General features: G+C 34.5%; 1 protein-coding gene across 1 annotated transcript in view; it reads left to right on the top strand.

The window, feature by feature from the left end:
* Positions 1-23,933, top strand: part of kl-3 (dynein heavy chain 8, axonemal kl-3) — a 555,080-nt gene that overhangs the window by 399,554 nt on the left and 131,593 nt on the right. Inside the window, exons 46-50 of the mRNA XM_081731423.1 lie at positions 1,583-1,759; positions 4,997-5,164; positions 12,587-12,802; positions 17,392-17,529; positions 22,296-22,470. Coding sequence (XP_081587549.1) covers positions 1,583-1,759; positions 4,997-5,164; positions 12,587-12,802; positions 17,392-17,529; positions 22,296-22,470 — 874 coding nt within the window. The remainder of the gene's footprint in view (positions 1-1,582; positions 1,760-4,996; positions 5,165-12,586; positions 12,803-17,391; positions 17,530-22,295; positions 22,471-23,933) is intronic.

Below are 23,933 nucleotides of genomic sequence, written 5' to 3' on the forward strand. Positions count from 1 at the left end.
TTCGTGTTATGAAAATTGTATTATCCCATTGAGAATTCGGCACACTATTGTATATATCAAATCAGTGGCGTATATTGGTTTGATGGCTTGTGCTAATACTAACTTTTATAACACCTGTACATTATTATTATTATTATTATTATTATTATTATTATTATTATTATTATTATTATTATTATTATTATTATTATTATTATTATTATTATTATTATTATTGGAGCTTAGTTTCCACGTCGTTACATAGTCTTCAAGATAAGAGAAAACCTTACAACGTATTTTCCTGTTATTAATTAGATAACTGTATGCTCTTCACTAGAAAGACTTACTTTATCTTTTTAGTTATAATCGAAAGACGATCGTAAATTTGTACCTCCATGTGCTACATAAAGCCCTACATTTTAATTTGTATAGATGGTAACTCTACTTACCAGAGTAAATGGAAGTTGTGCGAGTAATAAAAAAAAAACACTGAAATAGGCGATTAGCCAACGAAGTAGCCTTAGTCTGTAAGAGCCTTCTCAATGTAATGCCTATAACACAACAAATAATTATAACAGCTATATCGACTATCGCAAAATACTGTAAAACAAAATTTCCATTGCATTGACGGAAACCGCTACGGAATGTGACTCAAGATGTCCGAGGCAATTCCCAGCGACCCCAAAAATACACTGTCATTACTCGTATAACTACCTTTTACCCTTCGCGCACACCCAAGAAACCGATCAATCTATAGGCAACTGGTGCTAGGTGGCAGCCCGTTCGTACGCTGTAGTTGGAGGGAAGGAGAATGCGCTGATTACACGATTCTTGCTGCAGTAAGTAACTAGAGAAGTAGTTTCTGCTACGTTGCCAAATCGGAGATCTTTTAAGGAAACGAGACAGACTGCGTGCAGTGAAGTTAATGGGTGTTTCTAAATACATTAAGTTCTCAGTAACTTGTATCATTTAGAAAAGATACTAAAGTATAAAATTATCAGTATAAATTAGTTTTTATTATAATAAATGTATTTTGTAGCATTCTAACACCACTGCCGTTAAGCCCGGTAGCCTACAAAATACGCCACTGTGACTCAGAGAATTTTTTGGACTATTTGAAAATCTTAGTCAAGTTTTGGGATCGAAATGCATTGTTTAGTGACCATATCCTTGGTTGTTTTAGTGTTTAGTAACCATATAAATACGGTTACGTTCTTTAAAAAAGACGGACGTATGGTTGCTCCACTGACCACGAACTCTTGGTTGCTGAAACTGTACGGTGTGCTGAATACTTTAAATCGCATTGCTTCCCCAGCACTACATTGATGTCCGCATAGCAACGTACCAAAAAACATCACAACACACTAGAACATCTGCATATCCAATTTCAGGGATTGGCACCGCTTATCTTAGACGGCCTGATTTTATTATTTATGTTATGTCAGTGTGTATATGGATTAAGTAATTAGAATTTCGAATTGAATGAGTTATTGGAATAAAACGATTATACTAACAATGTTTGTGTCATACTTATTATTAACATGTTTGTATTGTAGTTTATTCTTTTATTGGTAGATAAATAACGGAAATTATTTTGTATCAGGTACTGGAGGAAGTAGCCGTGGTGGCCCGTGCAGCTGAGATAGTGAAGGCTGAAGTGCAGGTGGTAAAAGATAGAGCTGAAAACCTCGTCAGGGTTATTGGGGCCGACAAAGCAGTTGCTTATGCAAAGCTTGAGGCAGCTAGACCAGCTTTAGAGGCAGCAGAGGCTGCTTTACAGGTATCTTCTGTTTATTTTCAATTTCATACGAAATATTTCAATGAAAGAAAAGTAATACACTATTTAATATGAAACGGAAGATTATAAAGAAGTTATCATATTTTAGAATCATAGTGGATGTGTGTATGTAACTTTGCAAGTATTTAATAACTTTACAATTTATAAAGAATATATTTCAAATGAAACTGTATACAGAAGGTCAACTCACCTAAGGTAGCCAGTTCTACAGAGCTGATGACAAGCACAGCGTAGGAGAAGGAACCAGAAGTCAGTAGTCCGTGAATTCAGTAGTAAGTCACGTCCAACGCTGTGTGGTAGTTGTTGTGGTGAACAGCTATTATGTCTGTTAAAGTGACATCTTATTGGGAAGGGTACATATGTGCACTTTTCGAAGCACATTTCAGTGTGTCAATGATTGTGAAAATGTGTGCGGCAAGGGGAACAATATCAGCAGCCGTATAGTAGCACGGGTAAGTCAGCGCTGTAAAAGCATCGGCCCTAAATATCAAGATCAAGTCGTGAGAGTGAAAAGGAAACGGATAGGTCCAACCAGGACTCCACGCGTTGCGAAAAACATCAGGGCATCAATTGTGAAGGAGAACTCTCCCGCCCAAAGCAACCTTGCCACCTCATGCAGGATATCACAGAGCACAATGGGTCGTATTATAAAGGACAATTTAGGACTGGAAAAATGTCATTAGGCGATGGGGCATAAGTTATTATCAAGGCACATTCAAGAGAGATTCACGAACGCTAGAAAGTTGTATGAACTCTCAGGTGACAAATGGCAGTGGATTGTCACTCTGGATGAAGCCTGGATCTATCTTGATGACACCAATAAACCCAGGGCCATTTTTTATTTACCTCATGATGCGAAGGGCCGCGGCGAGTTTGTCCGTGAATGTCGCGAGAAGTTTTCGAAAGGCTTCATGGTAGTGGCAGGCTTCTGCGCCCGTGGGAAGCTGCCAATGCATCGTGTGGATTCAAAGACCAAGATGAATGCAGCCTACTTTCAAACGAGCATCATGCAACCCTTATACACAATGTACATCCCATGGTTGTATAGCAGGGACACCTGAAAGGTGTGGATCCACATGGACAATGCATTCAGTCACACTGCTCGCAGTTCTGTCGCGCATTATCGGCGTATGGCCACGGAGACTGGTGTGTCTGTTATACCCTTCTTGTCCATATCTGTGAAATCACCAGATGCATTGCCGAAGAATTTCTGCGCCTTTGGCATTCTGAAACAAGGCCTCGTGCGTAGGCATCCACCACCATAGGGGGGGGGGGGCCTCTGGAAAGCTTGTCAAGCGATATGATCTACAATTCCCCTCACACACCTTTGACGCGCACTGCTTCAGTGGAAATTGCGTTGCAAGGCAATAGTCCAAGCTCATGGCCACCACATCAGCAGAACCGTTTGTGGAAGAACGGATTGTCGTGAGCAGGTGAGCGCACAAACTTTGGCTATCTTAGATGAATTGACCTTCTGTATTAGTTAAGTTTAATACAGTTAAGTTTAATACTGACATAGATATAAAATTTATTAATATAGGGTTCCTACTGGCCAGGGAAGTCAGGGAAGTTAGGGAAAACTCAGGGAAAATGGTGCAGGTCAGGGAAACTCAGGGGAAAAGACTGAAAATCAGAGAAATTTTATAAAATATATTTTTTCTAACATTAATTTACACTAATTTCAGCTTAGCCAACCATTAATGATACAGTATTGAGCGTTACTCAGATTTTTATTGGTGACAAGTGGAATGTACGTATGAGCAATTGATTATTATTTGTCTCTATAAAATGAATGTTCTCATATATAAATGTTTATCGTTATTTATTCTCTAATTATATGTCAACGTCATCGGATACATGTCATAAAAGTCAGGGAACTTCTTGCCAAAAGTCAGGGAGAAGTCAGGGGAATACCGTAGATTTCTCCAGATCAGTAGAAACCCTGTAATAATTTCAAAGGACAAAATGTGCATTATTCCAGTTACAAAGAAGGAAACGTTGTAGACACTAATTTCCGTTTTAACTTCTCAATATTCATGCAATATTTTTGTTTTCTTTATTTATATTGTAATGCTGTTACTAGAAGGAAACAAAAAAAAGTAAAAAGACTTGAGTTCTGCCTTGAGATACGGAACCTTATAGAAAGAGATGGTTTGAATGAGTCAGTTGTGCTTATTTATGAGGCTACTTTGAACCTCTTGGGGAAAGTAAACAAACAAAATGTGAAGATCTTTAGAAAATCCTCATTATTATGAAGAATATGTTCGTGATTCTCTCAAGGTGAACTTGTTTTGCAGTTATCTGGAAACAAAAATGGCGCTATGTTTTCCCAAGCGAACACTGTAAACAGACTTTTCTACCTTCACAAACTGCAGACATGGCTTTTCTCGCAGCTGTAAGAGAACATGAAACATTGTATTTTCCAGCAGGAAAAGACACCCCCATATTGGCAGCGGAATGTCAGAAGTGAATTCAACAGATGGTTACCAATCCAATGAATAGGACAAGCTGCTAGTCGTAAGGATCAGGTTCTACTTCCTTGTCCCAGGTCCCTCCTGTCGCCAGATGCGACCTTTTTGTGTGGGATTATGTTAAAAACTAAGCATATCAGCCACCACCTCTACCTAACCATTTACCTGGACTTCGAGTATGCATTCAAGGAAGTTACATCTGTTCACTGGGAAAAGTGTGCCAAGAATCCGACTACCGGATTCATGTGTATCGAAAACAAAAGGCACTCATATTAAGCATCTTTCTCGTGGAAAGTAAGACATATGTATTTGTTGTTGTTGTTGTTGTTATTATTATTATTATTATTATTATTATTATTATTATTATTATTATTAATAATAATAATAATAATAATAATAATAATAATAATAATAATAATAATAATAATGTTTTTGAATTTTGGTTTTATTTAACTTAAGTTGCAAGTCATTGTAAATAAATTAACATGAGTTATTAAATTTTGAAATCGGGAAGATCATTTACAATAACCCTGTATTTATTCAATTCCACCTTAATAATATCGTTAAAATTTGGCCAACATATCTAGAGTATCCCTAAAGTCGTTGTCAAATATGAAAATCTGGTAGAATTGCTGAGAATTTTCAGATAAAGAAAGCTAGGTAACTAGACTCGTCTTTCATCCTTTTAATGCACTGTAAAGACATTGTAATAATTTAATTATATATTACAGAAATTTCTTCTTTGCAGACAATCAAAGCTGGTGATATAGCAACTGTAAGAAAATTGGCCAAGCCACCGTACTTGATTACAGTCATCATGGATGTTGTATTAATTTTGTTTACTAGATATGTTGAACCTATCAAGGTAGATCAAGAGAAGAAATTCATTCAAACTTCGTGGGTCGAATCACAAAAGGTTTGTACTTTTACTAACAAAATTGTAAATGAAAATATTACTTAGATTAGATTTGAATACGATTCATTATCATCATGATTATTACAAATATTTTATCATCACTGAAACATCACTTACCACATATTGAGTAAAAACAGATAATTAGTTTTAAAATTGTTACATTTATTGCAGCTTATCTAAAAATTATCCCGTGTTTATTTCGATGTTAATTTCTTATTTATTTTGCGTCTCCTTCTTTGCCTAAAGGCATAACCATGGGACGGTAAACTAAAAAATTCATTTGTTTTTTTATTTAATTCGATATTTTGAACTTTTCTTTAATACAAGGTAATAATATAAACTATTATATTTGATTTCTAAAAATAATTGAATTTAAAATAATGATATTAACCTAATACCAAAAGTTATTGTTGACAATCTTTCATTATTAAACACAAAATTGTGTTATATTTGCTTTAAGTTATCTTGTAAATAATCCGCGGCTGTGTTCATGATATGATACTATAAAATGCTATAAATGGTTTGTTCTTCATTTCATACGATGCTCTGTAATCAGGTAATAGAAATAAATAATATTAAACATACTAATATCTAGAAGTAATTGATCTGGTGTCCCCATCGCTCAGTTCCTCGGAACTGCAGTCAGTCACTGGTTTTCCAGATTGGGGTTGTCCCGGTCGATCAACAGGCATGTAAAACCCGCGATCGAGCACAGTAGAAAAATAACTCTTGGATGTGATTTTTTTTTATGCCAACCTTGCTATGGCCTGTTTGCGATAAATGGATTATGGATGTGATTTTTAAGACGCATGTACTCGGAGCCATGGAACGGAGGAGTGAAGCGCATGCGCACCCAGCACGACTGGATAGAGTGGTGTCCTGAATGGTTGGTCGGAGTCTTTGGAAGTGGATGGTCCGTGTACATTTTCCCCATCTGGAGTCGAGGTGCACTCACTCCGGCCTGCTGTTGTTTGCGTCCAGGGTTTAGGTTATCCGCTGTCAAAGTCTTTGAAAAGATTTTTAAAAATACAAAAAAAAGTTACGAAATAATAAAGATACAAACAGATTCTAAAAGTCTGTAATTTTTCTTCTTTTTTTATTATTATTTCCAATTCTTCTTTCTCTGGAGCCATGCTTTTCTGTCGACGGGAATGATTTTCTTTCACCCTCACTCCTCTTGACCATGTTGGCCTCACGCTGATCCTACGGTGAGGGTGTGCTTATAGGATAGCCAGAGGAGTCGCGTAAGTTCTTCTCGCAAGCACCACGGTGTGAAGTTGCCGCCTTCACACACATTTTCCCTTATAAATGTATTTTTAATACCAACTTTATATGGGTACTAAAAAGTCTTTAAAATGGATTCGGGCTCACCCTCTCAGAAAAAGTCCAGACCAAACTTATACATAGTATGGAAAAGACAAGTATCGTGGTACCTGTTGTACGATATCTTGTAATTAAGTATAAAGATGTTGATAGTGTCAATGCTGAAGCAGATAGTTCGATTGCTATTAAGGGCCTGTCCTCTTTTCTCATTAATAAAGTTATTACTCATAACACTGGACAGGTTAAATATATCAAGAAATTACAGAATGGCACTTTATTGTTGGAAACGGTGGACGAGAAGCAAACAAAGAAGCTTCTTAAACTATCATTCGACCAGTTAACATGTTGGCAGAACCCCATCGTCTACTGGACGTCTCTTGCAGTGTGATATCATGTTGGAATTTTCTAAATGCCACCGAGGAGGAGATTAAAACAGAGCTGGCTGACAAACGTGTTGTAGATGTAGCTCACATCAAAAGTAAGAAGTCAGGTGAAATTGTTGCTACTTAATCACTGATTTTTACTTTCAGTTTGTCTACACTTTCGGATTACGTGAAGATTGGTTATTATCGACTCAAGGTTTGTCCCTATATTCCTAGTCGCCTACGCTGTTTCAAATGTGAACATTTCAGGCACACCAGTACGTGGTGTAATGCGAGTGCTGCTCTTTGTGCGAACTGTGGCACAGCATCTTCAGTCAGTTTTTAGTGGCAATGATGATGAGGCTCAACAATCTGATACGTGAACTGTACTGTATGAGTTCTATCTCGGGCATAACCTGCGGCAGCAACTAAAACATTTGTCGTACAAAAAGGAAAGTGAAGTGAACCACACAACACGTTGTTTCGAAAAATTCCATTGCAAGTTGCAGATTGCAAGTAAAAATGTTAAAAATCAGCCAAGGTCCGGCCGCCTCAGGGTGATAGATTTTGAGATCATACGACACACCATTGAAAAAAAATCCATCCACCAGCACACAATGATTGTTAAACCAAATCAGAATGTTCTACTCCACTATAATACATTTCCTTCACAAACTCGGGAAAAGCATAAGAAGCTTCCGTACTGTGCCACATGAGTTGACCCTAGCACAGACACAAAGGAGAGACGATGTGTGCCGACAACTGCTGTAAAATCCGCGTGATGTGCCTTTCTTGAAACGGTTTGACACATGCTGCAAAAAATGTGTGTTTTCCCGAAATTCCAATAATATAAAAATAATAATTGAGCAAAGATCTACCCCAGAACCGATCGTCAAACAGGGCCGTTTCTAAAGTAAAGCCATGCTCTGTGTCTGATGGAATTAGGAGGGGGCAATTCACTTCAACTTCGTTCCTAACAGTCGTACCAGCGATGCCGACCTTTATTCCGAACAGTTGAAGCTGATGTATGTTTCACTACGCCAATAATATTCTGCATTAGTGAATAACCTGTTTCGTTCCAAGGCACAGTAAATGAGATCACGAAGCCTCATTAACCAGCAGAAGGGAAAAACATCAGTAGCTGACTCCTTTGCCTCTAAGAACAAAACTGGTATTGACATGGAATACAAAAACTGGCATGAAGGTGACTGCAGACAGCCCAACACGATAGGTTAGACTTTGATTCTTAGCATGCTTTTATTTTTAATGAATTTTAAACTAATCTAATAACATAAACTAGTGAAGTAGTTCTACTTTACATTTATCATAAATGGCTACATGTGTGATATCGACATCATTACATACATATTACATGTTGAAAACATCATTCAAGAAAAGATGAAACTAATAATATCTTTAACATTAGTAAATGCTCTTAAAAACTTTAGTGTTTTTATATGAGACAGAAGTAACACTTTAAAGAAGAAGAAGAAAAAAAAGAACAATGTAGGTTATGGAATAAAAAGATAAATGGCGGAAACAAAAATGGGATAGTACCAAAAAGGATCAAATAAGCTCGCACAAGTTAATTATTTTTCTTATATAAATAAAATAGAACATGGTCTTATAGAATATGGTATTATAAAATATTCAAACGCACAATGTAAAAAAATATTCAAGAGCTACTAGGAAACATTTTATACCGTAAATAAAATAGAAAATTTAAATGTGTGAGCAAAATTAATCCCTCTCCCCTTGGTATTCCTAGGGTTAAGTCTTATCATTGATCAAGAGTCTTAATTAAATATAAAATTATGTTCCAGTTGATATTTCTTACGTTCAACAACATTCTTGTAGAACATCCGGGATACTCAGATCTCAAAGAACGTTTAAAACTATCTAAAAAGCATAATAAGATTTTGAAAAATATCATGTTTCTGTGATTTTATTATTACTTGTATTCATGAGACTGAATTAGTTAATGTTCATTTAAGCTTTTCTTTTAGTATTTACCTTTTTTATTATTATTATTATTATCACTATTCTTATATTTATTTTCTTCGTTATATCGTCTGTAATTTGTTATTTTTCTTTTAGCTTTTTCACGATTTCTGTTTTATTTTTTTTTAAATTAAGTTAAGTGGTTTTATTCTATTGTTTCATCGAGCTTTTTTATTTTTTGTCCTTGTTTTCATTTTGGATATCTTTATGACCATCCGTTGGCCATTGGTCTTTTTGTAACTGGGTAGACATCCTAGGCGCTGACGTCCCCATTAAATGGTTCAATCAATCAGTGAACGTTATTGAAAATCTATGGTCAGTTTAAGAGCAGCGAGTTTGGGACAGATATCGTCTTCCATTATCGCTGACACAAATGAGCACTGAACTAGATGAAGAATTGTTTACTATAAAAAATTCACTCATCTTGCACCGCAACTATTACGTTTTGTCTAAGAATCCATTCTTCTACATTTCGGTCTGTTCTAGGACCATAGTCACGAAGAATCACTTCACAAGCTAGAGAAGCTAGAAGACAGTAGTTAGACATTAGTTTTGTCTCTAAGTCTTGTACCAAAATAAAATAAAATCAAATATTTGAAAACACCACTGTGTATGATTAACGTTGTAAGGTTGGAATTGTGTTCATTTAATATTAGAAATTAAGGTAACCACAATCAGGTGGCTTATTCTGTTATACAACAAAGTCACTTTACACCACCACACGTCACTACAAGAAACTTCATCGCTTGAGTTCATTTAATTATGTGTGTCTTTTTATTACAAAATCTCGTTAGAAACACAAGAAAAACAATTTTATTTAAACACAATGAGAATTTTTACATAAAAGAACAGACATAGTTAAATGAACTCAAACGACTAAGTTTCTTGTATTCAGATGTGATAGTGTAAAGTTATTTTGTTACATAATAGAACAAGCTATCCGATTGTAGTAACCACTATTTCTAAGAGAATTAATAGACACAATTTCAACCTTACAATGTTAATCATATACAGTGGTTTCTTCAAACACTTGGATTTATTTTATTTTGATATAAGACATAGCAACAAAATTAATGTTTAACTAGTGTATTCTTGCTTATCTAGCTCCTGAAATGACTGTTCGTGACCATGGTCCTAGAACGGATTGAAACATAGAAGAATGGATTCCTACACAAAACACGTGGGCGCAAGATGAGTGATTTTTTCTTTTTTAAATTCAGTACGAGGATTCACTATTGCTAGGGAAGTAATTCACCAGTTACATTTGTCAATCTCGTGACAAATAAAACCTGTATTATACTACGCGCTAAAGATGGTCCAACGCTGTAGATGTCGGATGAGTTGCATTCTCTAAGGTGTTTCTAATATTTTGACAATCTCTGTATATTAGAATATAATATATTCTAATACACAGATGGTTATTCTCTGATATACAAATGGTTTATGACATATTATATACCACATGTGGATCTTATATTTGATTTATACTTTTTAAGAACTTTTATTGTAATTTTAATATCCAGATTGTATCGGACATTGGTTTTATCGTGACGTGAACAAACAGCATAGCTGCTGACGTCCCCATTAAACTTTAGTTTCATAATCTGTATTACAGATGGTTCATTTACGATACAAAGGGCATTGTTTATTTCATTAATTATATCAGAACATCTAAACTTAAGAATTACCAAATTGAATGTAAAAGATATCATGAACACTCAGATCTCAGGGAACGTAAGGACTGACTAATAATTTTATTCAGGTTTTCGGGATATAACTTTGTTTTTAACGACTGCATACTCGTCTTTATGCGTGGGATTGAAATAGATAACGTTCTCAAAGGCTTTTATTTTGAGGTTTTGTCTGGCTTGTTTTGTTCATATATTTTTTAGTTAGTTTCCTTTTAAGTGTTTTCTACTTTGTTGTTCACTCTTTCAAGCTTTCCCCGATTTCTGTTTTATCCTTGATAACTTTTTTAAAATTTTATTATTTTACTATTTTTATTTTATTGAGATTTTTATCGGCTTTTGACTATATACTTTGGATTATTGTTTCTGCATTGGCAATGTTTTTTTATGAAGTGCATAAGAAGCCATTGGCCTTTCTGTGACGGAGACAAATATTCTCGGTGCTGACGTTCCCATTATAACCTAACAATTTATTCGTTCGTACATCAGAATTAATTTTCTTGACTTGCAAATTTACTTACAGGAAACAAAATTCTATTGTCAGATTTACAGGAAGAATCCTTTAGGTATCCAAATGTACATTCCACTGAACACATTCAAATAAAGCAAAACTAACATTTTCTTTTTGCTCCATAAGAATTGTTATGACTCGTAAATAAAAATTAGACTAAGAAAATTAAATAAAATGTTTATTCAAAATTGGCATGAACAATTTATATAACTTGCACTACATATATAGTTTCAACAAGTAGAAAACGTAGGAAATGGTTAAAAATGGGAAATTTCCAAGAAGACTCAAAATTGGTTTTGTTTACTTTTATATCAAAGCATTAGCAATGTTTTATGAATAATAAAAAAAAGAATACCGAAAACAGACTGTTCAAACACTTTTAATACACCTATTAACTTAGAGAAGCATTTTATAGATTACAAAAATTCTTTTCAAATATGCTAAATCTTGCGTGAGTGTATTAAGCCACATGCAGTTGTATACAGAGATACAAAAAGCTGGTGAAAACACATATATATGTTAGAATAAGAGCGTACATAAGGGGAAAAATACATTGATTCTTCACTTTCTGAATTGTTCCAGCATTTTAAAAAACACAGACTTGCAGTACAATGTTCTAACATATTTGAAATGTTACTTGTACCACTAAAAAACAAGTATTTAAAGCTTTCAAGTTAAAAATCTAAATTAAATACAGATATTAGTAACTTAGACAAAAATTGCGTTATAGTTATTGAATTCATTCTCCGTTATTTTAGCCAGTCAATAAACCATAAAATTGTTTCGTTGATTCCAGCAGACTCATCACTACACAAGAATAATTGAAAATGAAAATGCATTATTAAACGCAGTGCTATTTTCTCTTGGAAATTTTATTTCTTTTCCTATATTTCACTTTTGATACTTTCTCCAAAAGCTACTACCTATTTTAAACTTCTAAATTACTACGTAGTATGTTTCTTCTTGAATTTAATGGAAAACTGTAAAGTTTCTGGGGAAAAATATGTAGCAGAATGTATATTTTAGTAATTGAGTTTTCATAGCAGAAGTAAACACAATTATTATATTACATTCGTATCCTTTCCTTGGGCTCGACATAGCGTTACAAATAAAGTAAAAAAATGTAAATATAATTGTCAGTACTTTACAAATCGATTGTGTACAAGAGCTACGCTCTTTTAGAACTTTATTTGAAATATTTCATATACAACATTATTTGAAATATTTAATGTACAACATGACCATTAGCCTTATCGTGACGGGGATAAGTAGCCTCGCTGCCAATGGCCCATTAAACTCCAATCAATCAATCAATTGTGTGTAAGAGATTTAAAATGCAAAACTGTAGTATTAGCATCAATAACAGTAATATGTTATGAAGTCATGAACAAGGAAGATTGAGATATTATTCTTCCAAATTAACAATATGTAAGTTTAGTAAGTATTTATATCATTTAACCAAACAGTTTACTTTTCTATGTTTTATAAACTTAGTAAAATAATTAAGTAATATTTAATAATTTATTTTAATCTACAGTTAATGTCGCAAGCCAGTTTCTTACAACAATTGCAAAACTTTCCAAAGGATACAATTAATGCAGAAACTATTGACTTAATGACACCATACCTTGAATATTCTGGCTACACACTGGAAGCTGCTCTGAGTGCTTGTGGTAATGTAGCTGGTTTACTGCAATGGACTGTAGCCATGGCATCATTTTACGGAGTAAATAAGGAGGTGTTGCCTCTGAAGGTAATATCATAGTTACGCGTATTACATAAAATGTCCTGATCTTTACTATTCTTCTTTATAATCTTATATACTTGGACGATTTATTCGCTTATAATGGAGCCACAATTGAATAGTAATGTAATGCTAATTGCTTCTCTATCAATTCATTTTTCTCATATGTGTTCTAACATAGAGACAAATATAGTAATATTGGAGTACATATGCTACAATTGATACTACTTTGTCCTTTCTGGCAGCCCGCTGCGCACACGTGGTGTTCAATGCGTTGAATCCCGAAATTATTCACTACAATTAAATCTCCGTTTTATAAAATTAAATGACACAAAAGACTACTAAAAGGAATGCTCTCAATAACCAGCTTCAAGTTGAAAATCGACTAAAATAATGTACATTTGCTTATGTTCAAATTGGCAAAAGAGTGGAATGTTCATTATTGCAGAACAAGAGAAATGAGCCGCTATAATTGGCTGAACGTGCCGTTGCCATAGAAACAATTCTTCTTGCCTGATTGTTATGACCACGTGCAGGAAGGAAAAAACAGAGGAAAGGAACTGTCAGAAAGGACAAGTTGTATCAAATAGACTGTAATAATGTAGTTCAGATCCTATATTGTTATAATGTCAGGAAAACATTAAAGAAGTATCCCCAAATATTGCATAACACGAAGCGACAGAACAATCAAAAATTAATATGAAAAAACGTTGTTATGCAGGTTAGGAATAAGGTTCCCCTGTAACTACACATAATCGAATCAATAAGCCCGTTTGAGTAGCCTAAAATACTCAAACATTCCATTCTGAAATCAACAAGAAAGTAGTTATTTATAGGGATGAATGGCATACTGGAAATACTCAATGAAATATGAACAATTACTTATAGATTTTCATTCTTAAAACAGAAATAATGCACAGATGTGACAGTTCTTCAAAACTGCTTCAGGATAATATTGAAACATGCATTAAAAGGTTCAAGAAACATTATTATTCAAAATCCCATTTTCGCAACACCAGGTTATCTCAAAAATATTGAGCCTCTGGAAGTCAAAATTAATAATACATTTTTATTATTTGAAAATAATATTATAAAACCACATATGCCATATTGTTCGATGACCTTCTGCCATTTTTCTTTCCACATCATAATCCCGTCACTATAGAACCTCTGTGGTTTCTGGGCAAAAAATTGTGACATGTAATTTTCGCAGAATTCTTTTGAAACTAACTTAACACTATTTAGGGGGTTCGGCAGAGATCGAAACAAATGATAATCTGATGGTGCCAGCTTTGGGCTATATGATAAATATATTAAAATCTCCCAGCCAAGCTCTCGCAATTTCTGACGAGTCGTAAAATATGTATGCGGTCTGGCATTGTTAATATGGTATATGACAGCCTTTTTGTTCACCTGTTCCGGCTGCTTCTTTTGAGTTGCTAAGTGCCTTCTCCCTATTTGTCGACAGTACAGGCCCGAGTCTATCGTTTTGTCTGGTGCCAGCAGGATGCACGATGCATTTCTAATCCCACCCAAACGCACAGCATAACCTACCTGGGCGTTAGTGTGAGCTTGGCCACAAACTGGAGTTTCTCTTCGTTTCGACCACGGCATAAGTTATCCACTTTTCATCACTTGTGATCAACAGCTTCAAAATACCTTGAGCTCGTAACGTTTCAGTAGAGATTCACAGAAAGAAATTCAATCAAGTAAATATTTTTGAGCTACCGTACGTCATGTCACAACCAAATGTCGAGCTTCTTTTTGCATCCAGCTTTCTCTCAATGGTTTAACACTATTTGCTAATGAATATTTAGGCCACAGGTTATGTCTGATTGCTTACATGTGTCGGTCTTCCTCGACTTTTGTCAGATTATCCATTTCCACTGTAATTGGTAGCATGCTGCGAACAACATCTTAAACATCGAAATTTCGGAGCGAAAACGACTGAACCATCTTTTGGCTGTTACTTTTGATAATGTACCTTCTAGCCCAGAAACATCACAAATTTCTTCGTGGAACTGTACAGCATTTGCACCTTTATCGAAATAAAATTGTAAAATATAGCGTAGTTTTGCGAAAAGTTCAGTCATCTTTAAGGCACAATACTTTACATTTTATAAGAATTCTGGCATAGTTTGCACATCTACTATCTTCAACTGTCAGCTATGAAATGACGTTACATCTGGCCCGCTGCAACTGATTGGAACTCTAACGCCATCGCGTGCGCAAAAGGCTCAGTACTTTTCAGATGTCATGATAATGTCATTTGTTAAAGCTCTAACTGGATAACATTTTACTGCAAAAATGATTGCTTATTTTAAAGTTTAAGCTTAATTTTATCGTTGATGAAATTATGAACAGTTTCGAACGTACGAAAAGTTCGTACAAATCGTCTACTCAGGCCAAGCTTGCATTCTACTATTAGATGACTATTTCCGTCTGATCTGCTCCTCTCGATATATGTATTTTTCAAATAGTACTTGTGTTATAATTTACTCATTTTTCTTCCGTTGGAACTAGTTCTCAAATTATTGGACTCATAATATTTACTCTACCTTTCTTCATACATGGAAACTATATGTACACAAAACAAACAATTTTACAATTTAGAATTCCTTACTTGAGAATGAAAAATCATGGGTATTCGAAACATTTGAATAAAATATTTGGAAACTGTATCTCATAAATACTCACACTATTTTCTGGAGTTGATATATTTATTATTAATATACTTTCAGCACTAAAAGTCACATTGAAAGATCAGAATGTACTATAACTTCGTTAAATTAAAATTACTTTTTTCTATGTGAAATAAATAAAATATTCACATTGAACAAACATTGACTCGTTAAAATTATATATAATATTGTTTATATTCATTTGTGAATATTTTACCAAGAGTGTCTAAAATGCTCTTGAATCAATTTTTGTAATTCTAAAATTGTTAGACTTCCAAACTATGCTAAGTGTCGGAAGTCTTATAGAACGGCCATGTCCGTCCGTCCGTCTGTTTGTCTGTCGACTGGTATCAGAGCGAAAAAGGTTAGAAATGTCAAGAATCGGTTTCTTACAATCGATTCAGCGCCCCAAAAATAGGTTTCATTTCCTCCGTTAACTTGTTGTTCAAACCAGAAGTGATTGAAATTAACCATTGTCGATTTTAACGTTTTTCTCCGTAGAACAAAAATGGTAATCGATAGCTACAAGTTGTTTTTTGCAGTCGGTTCAGTCTTTCAAGGAAACAAATTGTCACATTCGCAGTACTCTACCAAAACTAGAAATCATTGAAATATATTAATACTTCCAGTGTCAATACTAATTTCAATAGATCAAAAACGGTAAAAGATATCGAGAAGTGTTTTTTTGCAATCGATTCCGTATCCCAAGAATAGATTCTATCTCCTCCGTTGACACTCTATTCAAACCGAACTGTAGAAATGAACAATTTCCGGTTTCAACCTTCATCGCTATAGAACGTAAAGTGTGATAGATAGCGACAAGCGATTTTTTTTTCCACTTGGTTTAGTGTCTCAAAAGAACATACCATTACCACCTACACCTACAACACTCTACGGAAGCGGTTGTAATTAACTAGTACTTCTGATTCTAATATTAAGAGATATCAAGAAGTTTTTTCTTGCGATCGATTCAGCGTCGCAAGAATAGGTCCCAAATCTTCCTTTAAACTTCTACTCAAGTAGTACTTCCGATTTCAATACCTATTTCTATAAAGCGAAAACAGTAAGGGACATCAGAAAACGGTTTTTAACATAGATTTAGCGTCCCTAAAATAAGCCTTATCTCGACTTTTATCTATCTCTTGAAACCAGAAGTAGTGAAAATCTATGTTTGTCCGATTACAATACTGATCGCACAAAGGATAGAACGGAAATAGTTAGTGACAAGCAGATTTTTTATATCGATTCAGAACCAAGAACTGTTTCATCTCTGATTTAAATTTTTTTATTATAACCAGAAGTTATAGATATCAATTACCACGCCCGGTTTTAATGTTAATCCCCACCACAGAGCAAACACAGTAAGATAGAAAGTAGTGGATTTTTGATATGGATTCAGCGTCCGAGGAACATAATTTATCTTTTATCTTATTCCTCTATTCCAACCAGTACTTATAGATATACTACTTCAAGTTTGACTATTGAATTTACATAATTTGGAAGTCTACCGGAGTTTTATACTATCAAACCAAACTAACTTGTTTCAATATAATATTTCAATTTAAACTTTTAATGAAGAAATTCAAACTGAAAGAAATATTTAATGGAAACTATTTTTTTTTAAATACCAATTTCACGATTAGCCCTTTAGCTTCGTAATCGAAAAGAATAGTTTTGAATCTCACTTCCAGCTTTCCTTGCTGAGCTTTGTTTTACCCAGTTCTATCAATAAAACATTGGTTTTATTATAAGGATCTCGTTTGTTTCCTTCCCTTTAATTTTAATATTGTTATTTTCTAATTGTTAATGTGTCCAGTATTAAATTACTTCGACTGTACTTAGAACGTTATATATATATATATATATATATATATATATATATATATAATTACTTATTCTTCTTTTATATATCTCTAGGCCAACTTAGCTATACAAGAAGCCAAGTTACAAAAGGCTAATAAACAGTTAGCAGAGGCTCAGGCTCAACTGGATGAAAAGGAAGCCTTGCTCTCAGAAGCTAATGCAAAATTTGAAGCAGCTGCTGCGGAGAAACAGGTATTTTTCTTTCATTACGTTTTAAATTGTTACTGCATATTACAGTGTATTTTCCATGAAATAAATACTTTTGATTAATTATTTAAGAATATCAACTGACACATTCCTAATTATAAAAAACAAACTTTTCAGTCCTTCATTCTGTGCATCACACTAATTCCTAATAGTAGACAGTTTGCTAATAATTGTATGTACCTGCGCTGCCTGCCTGTCTGACGCCAAAAGATGTCACTAGCGTGCAGGCAGCTTATCGATTTAACAATATTGTGACGATTTAATTCCAACTTAAAAGCAGTATTGTTTTAATTTAGTTATTTCAAAATAAGATAAGGGCCATAATTGTGTTCAGATTTGAGCATTAATATTTGTGTAACCGTATCTAGGTTGGTGTAGCGGGCATACTGAACAAAAAAATTAAATGTAACCATTTAGAGCTTTTAATTAAGCTTGATTTTAACCTATAATGTACAACGGGTCGAAGGCTCGGGATTTGATTTCATGTAAGTAGACAGATCGTCCAGCGTCTAGCAGAACCTTGAACATTATCCTCGTTTTGGATCCATATTCCTTGCATTAACTTATAGCAGCGTAGAAGTACGAGCCGGAAGCGTTTAAAGGGCCAAGTACTCGCTCTGTAGAACCTCTCAGAAGACAGACCTGAATTTTTCCTGGCAACGTGATTTTAATAAGTCTTCTCAGGCTATCAGCCAGGTGAAGATATTGACATCTGACGTTTTGAATGCAGACATCGAAACCACTTCGACTCTATGGTTTACCACATTTCACAAGATTTGTCTACGTCTGAGGCCCATTGTCAGCGCCATAGGGAGCACAACATATCGCCTAGCAAAGTACGTCACGTCAACTTTAAACCCGTTGATTGGAAACTGTGGATATCACATTAAAAACTCCTGATTTTGTTAAGATCCTGAAGAACCTGAAAGTGAATCCAAATGGCCTCTTGGTCAGTTTCGACGTAAATTCTCTGTTCACAAGAGTTCCTGTCAAGGAAACGATGCAGCTGATGCGAAATCACTTCAGCCCGGAACTAACTGACCTGTTCCAGCATACAATGACCTCCACGTACTGTTTGTATGATGGATGTTACTATGAACAAATGGATAGAATAGCCATGGGGTCTCATCTCTCTCCTGTCATTGCCAGCTTCTACGTGGAGTGATTTGAACATGAAGCTCTAGATGTGGTGGTTTTTAAGCCGTCCTGCTTCTTTAGATATGTTGATGATACTTTTGCTATCTGGCCATATGGTTCTGAAACACTACAGGATTTTCTGGAATTTCTCAACAGTTGTTATACTACAATGAAATTCACCATGAAGGTGAAGCAGAATGGATATCTTCCCTTCTTGATATTATTTTTCGCCGTAAACCTGATGGAACATTAGGACACAGAGTATATACGGATCTTTATCTCAGCGCAAGCAGCTTCCATGACAAGTCACAACGTCTTACAGTGCTAAACACCTTAAACTACAGAGCAGTCTGCGTAAGTGACCAGGAAATTTTACAAGAGGAATTCAACCATCTTCGTTTGACGCTACAAGAGAATAGCTAGTCTTACAGATATCAACATGGCCATAAAAAAGGCCGTTACTTCGTAACACTAAGTGATCCCAAGTGATCAAAAAAGTTAGGTGTGAAGATTATCTGTCTACTACCGTATTGCCTTTCGTCGGCCGCACCTCCGGCAAACTCAGCAGAATACTTACCAGACATGGTATAAGAGTCATTCATAAAGCTTCAGCCAACATCAGATCATTACTCAAACCAGTGAAAGACGACCTTCACCTGCACACTCCTGGTTTATGTGGTAGAGCATACATAGATCAGACTGGACGTACAACAGAACAACGATGCAAAGAACATACCAGCTACATAAGACTTCAGCAATCCGAAAAGAATAGCATAGCGTAGAGCTTGGACACAGAATTGATTTTATAAATACCACCATATTAGCCAAGCCCAACTGTTTTTGAGACAAAACAATAAAGGAAGCAATAGCTATCTCGCGGGAAAGGAACAGTCTAAATAGAGACAATGGGTTTCAACTCAGCCCTATCTGGTCGGCCCTTTTAAAGAACAAAAACAGACATTCAACCAATCTATTTCTCGTAGCCACAACAACCAATCAGGAATCAGTACCCCTCAACCAATCAGAAGCCAGCATTTCCCTCAGCCAATTACAAGCCTCCATTCATAGCTCTGCACCTAAATAGTCACTATATATACATGATCACGTCTCTGGTCCTTTCATTACAATCCCTGAAGATGAATGCGATGTCTGCATTCGAAATGTCGAATGTCAATATCTTCACCTGGCTGATAGCCCGAGAAGACTTATTAAAACTCTCAGAAGACGTTAGGCACTCCGTCTATTACGAGGTTAATAGTCTAGTTTATTTTAAGTTAGATTTGTAAGTGCCTGAAACACATCTACTTTCTTGTTATTGTTGTTTATTTTAAATCATCTTTCGAGGTCCCTCCATAAAATGTTTAATTGTTATTAAGTACCGTTGAAAAACGATTTCTTTTTACTCAATTTGTCGTTTTGTGTGTCCGAATATCCGAAATAAAATCTAACGGAAAGTTCAGATGTTGCATTGACAACTCTATTACTATTAAGTATTTCACAAGAGTGACAAATAGAAGTGATGTGATTACGGTGTTTTTTTTTTTTTTTTTTTTTCTTTTTTCTCCCTTTCTTTGGATGAGTGTTTACGTTACACTGTATTATGAAATCGCTAACGTAGAATGATTAAAAAGTATCTTTGAAGTTTAGTGCCCCTTTTTAGCAAAAGATTATATAAGACGTGGAGCTACAGATTAAAATGGAATTAAAATTTTTAACGCTCTCTGAATGGGAATCTTACCCGGATGTACGTGCATCAAATGTTCATACACTAACCACTATACCAGCTAGGAGAGCTGTTTCGAAAATATTGGTTAACAGCTCATGTAAAGAAACTATCTCACCATTGTGTGCAAGTCACTGAATGGATTTTAATAACTTATAATAAACAATTTTCAGCAAACTTTGATGCCTGCAAACGGGATTCTTTCCCCCTCAATTGCCTCTACATCGAAGAGCAACCTGAACTAGTATTCAAAAATAAACTTATTGTTTTAGTTTTACGTGACTGTGCCGTTGTACAAAAGTATTGCTTGCGTAAGATTGCTCAGAAAATACGATTTGAATTTTACAACCCTCTACCTACAAGAATACTACAGGATAAACTGAAGGACAACGGGACTCACTAATATACTTAATATACACGTAGATGGAGGGAATAATGGGAACACTTTTATTCATGGTGCATGTTGTGCCTGCAAATGAGGTATTAAATACTTCTATAATCGGGTTGATTAGGATTTTGTATACTTTTTAATTTTATTGGATGACGCACTTGTCCATATATGTTTTAAAAATTCAAAGAGTGGTCTGAAGTGTGCGCGACCCCAGACGTTTGCCCGATTCGCCCTATGTAAAGGCCGTCGCTGATGATTCCTGATAACTCATATCTTCATGTTTTGATTTTTCAACATGTTGCTGTATATATCAATATTGTGTCTACCCAATTTTTCACGGCACGCTTGGCCACCAGTTGTACTATAATCAAGCACACTATCCAATCTGAGAGTATAAAATACTTGGTACACTGTAAATTTATACTGTAATACAGTAAATACAACATTTTTAGCTTAAAATCAGGACTTTCAGACTGAATCGGCTGCTCCATATTTTGCACACTACTTTCGAAGTCCTTTAAATCGACATCCGTAAAATCGAGGAATGAGTGTACATTAAATATTAAATACAATAAATAAAAGAGTACGTTTACAAATTACAAATTACTTTTGATTAAACAAAAGTTTTTAATTATTCTCATCTATCCTCCTTTTTTATTGGAAAAATAAGTGTCATTCTTTCTCAATATAAGATATATGTTTTTGTCTAATTACAATGAATAAGACAGTGACACTTGAACCAAGAAGAAATATATATATTTTAAGTTATGTATAATATCTCGACTTGTAATTCTTTCTTGTGTTTCTCGTTTACATTTTAGTACAAAGTTTCCTCAAATCAATGATAATGGAAAACCGACGATTCCCACATTTCGGAGTGTTACCTTTTTTTTTTTTTTTTTTTTTTTTTTTTTTTTTTTTTAATGTAACGTTTGAATTTGCTTAATAAGGATAGTCAGTTAGGGATACTTCGTTTGTGTAATCAGTTTGGTTTAGTTCCAGTTAGGCTAAACGTCGAATCACAAATGGTTACCATGGAGGTTGACGGTAAAATCTTTAATGATTCTCTTTATAAGCTATAAAAATATATTACATGACCAAATATATCCAAGCTATATATACTTAACTAATTTCTATTACATGTATAAAACAGCTTCACAAATGCTTATAAAACAATTTACTCTGAATATACAAAACAAGGACGACAACTTATATACTAAAACATATCTGAAAAACTAACACAGATTATTGCCTGCTTAAACAAGGCTTCTTTTATAAACACTTTCTTCAACATCAACATAGAGTAACCCAAGAATAGTTTCCCAGGAAAGTTGGTAACTGCATTATCTGTAATAAACGCGTCATTAAAGTCAGCACACTGCCTTTCTGTATTGCAAGATGAGCTTCCATCTTTCTTCGTTTATTTTAAGAGGAATTGGGAATGTTCCCTAATTCCTTACAGAACATCATTATTTATTACTATCTACTTTGCTCTTGCAGGCAGTGCTAGATGAGGCTCAAAAGTGTCAGAATAAAATGAATGCTGCAACGGAGCTGATTGAGGGTTTGTCAGGAGAACGTACTCGATGGACTGAACAGTCAAGAATGTTCAAAGATCAAACAGAGAGACTTATTGGGGATGTCCTTTTCCTTACAGGATTCTTGTCATATTCAGGTATTCTAATAGTCTTCCGAAGTTGTTTCTTTGCATAAATGTTATCAGTATACTATGATATGTAAAATTGCATTAAAATTGCAGCTCATCACGAATAAATCATAGGGTACAGTGTAAATATCTCATTTGTTGCGTTGAAGGATGGATTTCATATCTAGCTACTAGTGATATTTAGTTGAGATACAAGCGTGAAGGTTAGAAAGAACAGAAATAAATTTTAAAATAACAGAGAAAGTTATTTCATTTAGTTTTTTTCTATCATTTTTGTCTGGTATTTCAGTGTTAGCTATTAGTATAAAGAAATTACAAATAATAGCAGAGACTGAATGAATCATTTTATTAACATCTTTCATATATACGTATAAGTATAAATATGTGAATGGAGGTATACTCTAACATGTTGGGTAAATTAAGGAGGTATATACGAGAAATTTACCATTATAGATGATTCAGAAGTATAGGTAACTTTTCACCGATAACTTTTTTGACTGTCCAGTGTGTAGTCAGTTCTTGTTTCATTGAGATCTATCTCCCGAACCGTTTGAAAGTGAATATATGTTCACATAAGTTCTTTACTTAGCATTACATTCACAGTCATCTCTAGCAGAAAGAGTCAGCAGGAACGTGTGTTCCAGTTATCTTGTACGTATAATTATTGATTTATTTACTTGAATGTAAGAAAATCGCGAGAAAATAGAATAAATTATAAACAGAAAGCGCCGTATGCGTAATTTTAATGAATAATATGAACGCTGATTTGGGAGGAAGAACAGGAAGATGATATAGCAGATGGAGAGAATTTAAGAGAAAAAAAAATGTGAATGAAAAAAATTGATCATCTTCTGTTAATAAAAATCACCCATGATAAAGAAAATGTGAATCAATCAGCACAGAGCAGATAGCCTTGAAAGTTTTAACTCGGTGGACAGAGATAGCAAATATATACTTAACAGAGGAAGATTTCGAAGTAGTTTGAAGAATATGCAGTTACGGAACCCGTTTCAAATCGCGATGTCCAACTGAAAAATTTAAATACGACAATAGTAGGAAGCAAGAAATTAAACATTAAGAAAGTAAAATATTGGAAACTTAAAAAAAAAACGTTTAAAAGTTCAAAGAAATGATTTGAGTTGAGAAAACATTGCAGGAACTTTGCATGCAGAGAATATTGTAGAATATCGTAAATAGAGTATAGATAAGAAGCTTTGTGAAAAAGAAAATGTTCGGAAAAATGGGGAAAGGAAAATACGAAAACAAAGTTGGTCTAAAGATGAGAAAATAGTGTGTATTAAGTTAAACAGCGAAGTAAAAAGAGGAAACTGACACTGCTAGGAAGCGTACAATAGACGTAAGGATGAATTAAAAAGGGTATGGAAATTTAACAGATTTGTAGGTTAATAAATTCAATGGAAACAGAAAGGAAGCAAGGGTGAACAACTATGAACATATAGAATGCAAGGGTG

This window comes from Thermobia domestica, chromosome 11 (genome assembly GCF_964235325.1).
Source record: "Thermobia domestica chromosome 11, izTheDome1.hap1.1, whole genome shotgun sequence".
In the NCBI taxonomy this organism is placed as follows: Eukaryota; Metazoa; Arthropoda; class Insecta; order Zygentoma; family Lepismatidae; genus Thermobia; species Thermobia domestica.